The sequence below is a fragment of the Pyricularia grisea genome (genome assembly GCF_004355905.1).
Source record: "Pyricularia grisea strain NI907 chromosome Unknown Pyricularia_grisea_NI907_Scaffold_7, whole genome shotgun sequence".
Taxonomy (NCBI): Eukaryota; Fungi; Ascomycota; class Sordariomycetes; order Magnaporthales; family Pyriculariaceae; genus Pyricularia; species Pyricularia grisea.
In genome coordinates this window covers 2,419,276-2,426,902 of record NW_022156720.1, presented here as the reverse complement: position 1 = coordinate 2,426,902, position 7,627 = coordinate 2,419,276, and the positions used below count along the sequence as shown (strand labels likewise).

Below are 7,627 nucleotides of genomic sequence, written 5' to 3'. Positions count from 1 at the left end.
AAAGAAAAAAAAAAAAAAAAAAAAAAAAAAAAAAAAAAAAAAAAAAAAAAAAAGACCCAGCAAACTATCAGAAACTAATAGAATCAAAAACTCCATTTCCGATGCTACACTAAAACGCCGTTCCATGAAAATTACAGTCTGCGGTTGCCTTCAAGCTTAACTGTCGTTAATCAAAGGCATTCTTTTTGGTTTTAAACCGTCGTCCTCCTGTATCCTTTGCATTTGGAACAGCCCTCGACTTCCACAACAAAACTTGACTGCTCAACTGCTTGTATAACTCTTGCATATCCAATGGCTCAAAGCTGAGCCCCTGAAGTCCCTGCGAAGCTGATGCTTGCGACGCAGTGTTACCAGGTGCTCGTACGCAGACTCTCCTATCTGTAACTATCCAGCTCCTCTTCACGTCGGTGCAAACATGCGTCGAGAGGCTCTCGGTGTTTGCGTTGACAACTCTCGAAAGCCTCATAATATCTTGCTCGTCTATTTCACGGATTCCGTCCAGCAAAACACTGGCGCTGGCCGTGCTGGAAGCTTTATCAACTGCAGAGTCTTCTCGTTCCAGACGTGTCAGGGAGGCAGATGCGGAATCGCAAAGGGATGAAAATGCCGCAGTGACTGTGGCGACATCCTGTAGGGTAGTACCGTCGCTTATCATGGACCAGACAACGAGTGTCGGTTGGAGGGCATTGGCTACGCCCAACAGTTCCACTAGTAAAAAGAGCCTCTTTGTAGATAATGCACCAATACCAGCTTCAGCCTTGAGTGTCCTGATCGCCAACAGAATCGTACTCAGGAACGCGACCACAGCATCAGCTTGAGTTTCTTGTATCTCTAGTGGCAAACATGACCGCTCAAGAAGCTGCCTGAGAGCACCAGAGTACATTTGGAGAAGAGGCCAAGCCTCATGTATCTTAAGGGTTGCTCGCACGACTGTGGGCAACATGCAGCTCAACATAAAATCAAAGATGTGAGTATTTTCCATACATCTTTGCAAAATGTCGAGTTCGTTTCCGATCTTGTTGTTGACGACTGCAACCTTGCAGTTGTTGTAAAGGTAGTAGAAAAGCTGCGAGTAAGCTTTGGTATCACCTTCTTGAAATCTGATCCCATAAGCCAAGATACCGGCCAGGTGGAGTTGGGGATCTTCGAGTGATGGGGAATAATCGGCGCTGATGCGATAGAAAAAAGGGTCAACCGGACAGACATCAACCCCGTACGACTTGACCAGGCTGATTATTTCGCGGACAAAATCGACATGTTGTAGATGGGCGGTACGGTTAGGTTTAACAGTTGCCAAGTCTCGTTTCATCTGCTCCATGACAGCTTTGAGTGCTTTTGCGAGGTCATCCTTTCTCCGCCGCCGAAGACTGCTCTGGTCCCCCCTCAAAGCTTTTCTCTGCGATGATACAGCAGCGGCAAAAAGGTCGCGTGCTAAGTTATAGTCGAGGGCGGTTCTAGATGTAAAGGCAGCATCGCCCACCGAAGTGGCACTGTGGCGTCGTAGACAATCCCCAAGATTGGATACATGCTCAAATGTTGACCTTGGGCTGGTCAGGCAAAGGAGCCACATCTCATCCGGAGTCGTGTTGAGGTCCTTGAAGTCAACCGTTGCATTTCTCACGAGGGTTGCGGTGAATAACGGCAGATATCTTCGTCTTACAAGCGAAATATCCTGCGGCATCCTTTGGAAGAGACTGTATTTCCCTGGTGAGAAAAACCTCGACAGGCGCTAAATCATAGACGAGACGTTAGCCAGTCGTAAAATCAACGGCCTAAAGTAGGACCACTCTTGTAAGTAATTCTAGATGATAACTTACCGTAACCCCAACTTGGAGAAGTCTGCTGGCAATTCTCCCAGAAAGGACGATTGCCTTCTCGGCACACAAGCTCTCCTTGGATCCAATCCGCTCAGATATTCTTGTCTCCAAGACATTCAACACTTGATTCGCAACGGAGAATAAGGCCTCCACGATTTGATCGTCGACCAACTGCGGTTGACGGTGCCAGTTAGCTGTCATGCTCCACTATAGTTTGCTGCATATTGCGCACGCGGGCTTACCTGTATAGCCTCATCAGATGCATTCTGATCCTCGGCAGTCTCAGAGTTACAAGAGTCTTGATAATCCAAGGCATCATCAATCCGGTCTAAATACCGGCCGACAATGTCAAGCGCAACAAGTAAGGTTTGCCAGTCGAACCCCGCGCAAGATACATCGAGCTTGCTAAAAACCTGCGAGAGTTGCTCTACAAAATCGTCAGCTGATTTGGACGCCACGGTAAGCCAAAAATGGGGAGATTCGATACTCACTTGTATTCAAGGAGTTGGTGGCCGCGGTGAGGGAGGGGGCCACTTTGAGTACCTCCAAGGATGCCTGAACAGAGCAGTAAAGAATGTCCATGGCAGCAGCTTTGTTCTTCTCAATCATCTTCCCGACCATATCTCGGTCAATGTCGTTGCTAGCATCTTTGGACAAGGCCAGGAGCTGTTGTTGGATGTCGGTTTCTGCGGTAAGGTACTGGTCTAGTGTCTGTCGAAAAATATTGTTTTGCCATGAGATAAAAGGCCTGAACACCGAGGCCCCCTCATTGGATGAGACAACAAAGCGAGATAGTTGTGACCACGCTCTCAAGTTTATCAAAACAGCTTCTCTGTGCGAGCTGCCAGGGACAACCAATTTCTCGATCAGGTGAATCCCGGGGCGAAGGTCGGGAGGCGCTGCCCAGAACAGCGCACACAAGAGATCATGATGGTTCCGCAATGCCGCAAGTTCATGTTGATTTATTGTCTGCTCCTTGAGGAATTGTCGACTGTGGTTGGGGACAATTCTAGTCACCAGGTTCTTGATGTCCCTCACGAGACCTGAAGCTCGAAGACGCTTGATAACCATGGCGACGATCTTGACAAATATATGAAAACAGCGATCTTCAGCGTGGATTGAGATATCGGGTTTACCAGATAGCTGTTCGAGGAAGAAGGGCGATTTGTAAACCTCCTCGTTCCTCAGATGGGACAGATTCTGCGAGCCGAAGAAATCAAAGACTAGGCCAATCATTCCTGTACACTTTCCCCAGCCCCATTGGTCGATCAGGTAGTGACATCTCCCCATCAGGGATCTGCAATAGTCATTGAAGCTGGGTGGCTGTCGAGGGTTCTTCTGGTAAATATGAAAAGTACGCTTTAAGAGTGCCTGCGGGATTGCCCACCCATCCAAAGGCGAGCGGAGACGGGATCCGGCATCGAGGGTACCCATATCGTTAAACTCAGCCAGAGGAAGAAGAGTAAACACATGCTTCCATCCGTACTCCAGCTTTTTGACGTCCGAGGTGCCGGTGAGCTCCGAGGTGAGGATAACAGAGCCCAAGATATCCCAGAAACTACCTCGCGGTAGCCCAGCAGCTTGCAGAATTTTCATCAAAACTACCCAGAGAACTACCTCACCTCTGTCTGATTTGATGCCATGCTCCCGATGACGGAGTTGCTGTAGATCAGCGTATGTTTCCTCCACAGGTCCTAGACCAAGCGACACTAAAGTTCTACAGCTAACCTTGGCCAATCTTCTCAAAAGTTCCTGTGCCTGAAAGCCCTGGTCTGAGAGAACACTTGACTGTTGACACAAGCGAGTAGACAGGAGGTTGACCAAAAGAATTCTTGGCAATACTTGTAACAAGGTTCGAAACAGCCCAGACGAGCCTACTCGAGCTCGGCCATTGAGCGCGGCTTCAACCCGATCGCTGAAGCTACGTAACACGTCTAGGGTCCTTGACATGAACGAGCTCATATCGGTACTTTTTTCAAAACTGACAGCCGTCTCCACGAAATTCAACAGAAAATCGGAAGCCGCAACGGCTTCAAGGTTGAGTGTACTCTCTGCTTGTGTAATGTTGTCGACAACGAAGTCAACAAGAACACCGAGTTCGGATGATGTGACCTCGTCCCATGGACCCCATCGAAGAGTCTTGTCCCCAAGCTGGAAGGATATCCTCGGCCGCGAATGACAAGACTTATCCATTAAATGTTTTTCATGGAGTTTACTGAGCCTTCCCATGCCGATGAAAGTACTTTCGTGAAAGTAGACATTTGCATCAAGGGGAAAAACTTCGAAATGATGAGTGTAGTGTGTGCCAAAAGGTCCAAGACCCTGCAACTTCTCATCACTTGACTCTCCTAAGTTTTCCTCGTGGACCAAGGCATCATCTGAAGCTGGTGGTAGAGGGTCTGCAGCGTGTACAAATTGAGGTGCTGTTATGTCAACAAAGCGTGCCTTTGTTTGTTTACGTAGCCTGGGGCGGCGAGGAAGTGACGGCTGCAACTCTTTGGTGGGTTCCGTTAAAGTGGCGATGGTGGTTGTTGATATCATATCCTGGTTCACAGGGCTGTTGATGAACCGATCCAAACGAGCAGCTGCGGGGCCGAGCGAGGACTTATTTCGACGATACGATGCATCCAGATTTCTCTTTCGAGCCAGGAAACCAAACTTCCCAGACCGGTTCACTTCGGTGGTCTCCAACTGTGCGGGCCTCGCAGCCAGAGCATCAGAACGGCCTATTCCTGAATTTGACTTTAGGTGTTTCGGAAACCCTCGCAGTATAGGGGCCGTGCTAGGAATTGTCATCGATGAAACAGACACATCCAGTCGCGTTTGCTTCGTTCTTCGTTTCGTGTCCCCTAGGCTTGTGGCTCGCTTGAGGTGCGCCGAAGCACGGGATGGATTTGTAGAACGTTGCGTGAGGGGAAGTCTTGACGGTGTTGCTTTTGATGATCTAGTTTCTGTCTTTTCCATGGGCTCATGTGCTACTCTTGGTCGAATCCTCCCGCTCTTCCAATCCCGCAATACAGAGAGTGCATCAATGTTGTCTGGGCGGCTGCCAAGGTTGATCTGCTTGTGAGAGGGGCTCGTCTTTCCACGGTTGGGCGCTCTCCTTGCGGCCCGCGCAGCAATCCTGAGGAACTGGGGTGCGTCTGCTTCAACCACATCGAGAACACTCAGCATGGGTGGTGGAGTCGGGTGCCCCTTTGTGGTCCTAGATCGGCGAGAAGTCTTGGTTTTGGATGAACGACTCGACTTGGTGACTTTCTTCGAATGTATGTCGCCATCTCCGCCGGATCCAGAATCAAGCAAGGTGGTTATCTTCTGCTGCCTTGGATTTCTTGGTCCTGTTTTATCCTTCCGGTAGGTACGATTCTTAGGTTCGCTCGAGTCATTCCTCTTCCTCTTGGTCCCAGTCACCATTCTGTCGATGACATCCTCCTCCGGAATATCACCGTCGTCGAAAAACAACTGTTGAAACAGATCCGGATTCTTCGTGGTCTTCGGAGGAGACACCATATTAGGGTCCCTTCTCAGTGAAATATCATTATTTGTGCGTTTATCGTGGTCGTCATCATCGTCATTAGATAAAAAGTCAAAGAGAGCATTTGTGGATGTGGGTTGCTGAGGCCGCTGTTTGGGTAGAGCCACCCCTTTTCTGGGCAATTGCCTGGGTGATAAAGGAGGGCTCTGGCGACGCGAGATTCTGTCTTTTGTTTTTTGAGCCTTGAGCTGATCAAGTCGAAGCCAAGATGCCGGAAGCACACCTCGAATTCTCCTAACGTGCCTCTGCATGGCATCTGAATCACTGTCTGTGCCCGACGAGTCGGGAGAATCTGATCCCTCAGCCTGAGCTTCATCATCTGAGATACTAATGACGGCTGGTGCATCATCATTCTCCAAAGGTTTGGTTGAAGGAAAGGAGGTCTGCATAGACAGCTTTGTGGGGCTCCTTGTATCGGTATCATCAGGCACCTGGAGGTTGCGAGACCGATGTCGAATCTCTTGTCCAGCTAGCGGAGAAGCCTCCAAATCGACGACGGGGGGTGGCTTGAACCGCGGCCTAGATATAGAATCTTTGCGGGCGGATCCATCTACCCTCCTTCGTTTTGCGCTGGATGAGGTGCTCGTAGAGCCGGGCCTTTTAGACTGCTTTTTTCCGCGTGTCTTTCTACTTTGGCGAAGAAGCTCATCTATTGAGGGTAGATCATCCTCTACCGGGCTCGTAGCCGCTGTGTCTTGCCCAGGGCTAGGCTGACCACTAGAAATAGCTCGCACTTGGGAGGATGCCCTGGGAGAGGGCGATAACGCAAGCTCATCCCGTTCTTCGACTACAGATGCGGCATCGAGCGGCGGGCTTTCATGCTCCTGAAGATCCCCAGATATCGACTGACTGTCATCTGCAGAAAAATCATTGTCCTGGGAGTCGTCATTGGCCGTTCGCCGCCGTAAAGTCTCGGCTTGCCCTGTGACAACACGCAAGGGTTTGAAGCCATGGGCCTTCATAACCCGGGTATACTGGGCCCCCTCGAGTAGATATGGATGTTCCTGAATGGGCTTCCGCGGCCGCAAAGAACGTTCGAGGCGAACAGCTGCCTGGCGCGAAGGCGAGACGTCGTTACTGTGAGAGGTCAAGTGGGAGATGGGCTCAGAGTCCAACGGGTCTTGGGCTCCAGTCAAAGTGTATGATGGCACCGGGGGTGCTGGGAGCGTTATCTGAAGGCTTTCCCGGATGGTCTGTCGACTAGGCTCTGGCTCAGGTGACGGAGTGATAGATGCCACATCGGGTGGCGGAGGTGACAGCGGAGAGGAGCATGACGGCGAGGTGGTAGTCTTTGTGCCCTGCGGGACGGTAGTAGACGTGGGTGTCGCCTGGTGACATGGCTCAGGAAGCTGTCTTGCTGGCGAGCTAGGAATACTCCAGATATCGGTGAGTGGCGACGCAATCGGCGGCGGCGGAGCTGGAAGAAGACTAGCTATCGGACTTTGCGGAGGGCTGGGACCATCGAAGTCGTCTTCGTCCGAGTCCGGCACCTCACCCAGTTCCTTCCAATTTGGCATTTGGCCAGAGATTCATTATGAGTCTGTGGCAAGTTTTCCATATGTTCGATCCATGAGGCCGAAATTTCGCAACCGGTACTCTCGAATGTGTGGAAAATTTCAGGTTCCGAGCTGTGATGGAGTATTTGCGGCTACTTGCATCAGTCCATTCGTTTTCCAAGACACCGGATCTAGGTGAAGTAAGTACCTGACCGGGGGGTAAGTTGCCGCGACGGAGGTTCATCGTCAAATTAGACGCGACGCGTCTAATTCAATTTACAGCTCGCGACTGACTGCCTAGGTATTGCCTAGACCTACAATTAAAGGGCCGACCCAGGACACCCCTGCACAAGTACGCCACTGACCGACTCCCTTACATAAGTCCAAAGCTCCGGCCAATTATTATTGCATTTACGGATTTGTACCATGGCTGCTCCCGTTCTCTGTTGGCAAGCCGTCGTGTAGTCGATTGCCAACCTCCAATTGATCTTGATCGGATAAAAGTCGAATTTACTGCCAAGAACACCACGGAATAGGAACGGTGGCTATACGCTACTGGTTTTTTTTTTTGCGGGATGAACTCTATAAAGAATGCAATCCCTGTGGTTGCTGCTGTTGGGTTCGGAGTCTGGAATGGTATGAAAACGCTCTGTCCTACTATCAAACTCGGCAGGCAAACGTGCAGCCCATGTGGCGTGACGGTCGGCATCTTGAAAAAAAAAAAAAATTGTTGACCTGGGAACTTTTACAGCCTGGTATCAGCTTCGTGACCCGTTAAA

At 50.2% G+C, this 7,627-nt stretch overlaps 1 protein-coding gene across 1 annotated transcript; it reads right to left on the bottom strand.

Annotated features, from left to right (window-relative positions):
- Nucleotides 1–166: 166 nt before the first annotated feature.
- On the bottom strand, nucleotides 167–6,869 carry PgNI_09735 (uncharacterized protein; the record flags this gene model as incomplete). Its single annotated transcript, XM_031129717.1, has 4 exons — nucleotides 167–1,729; nucleotides 1,818–1,988; nucleotides 2,060–2,244; nucleotides 2,309–6,869. The coding sequence occupies 4 exons, from the start codon at nucleotides 6,867–6,869 to the stop codon at nucleotides 167–169; spliced, it is 6,480 nt and encodes a 2,159-aa protein (XP_030977424.1).
- Nucleotides 6,870–7,627: the final 758 nt, after the last annotated feature.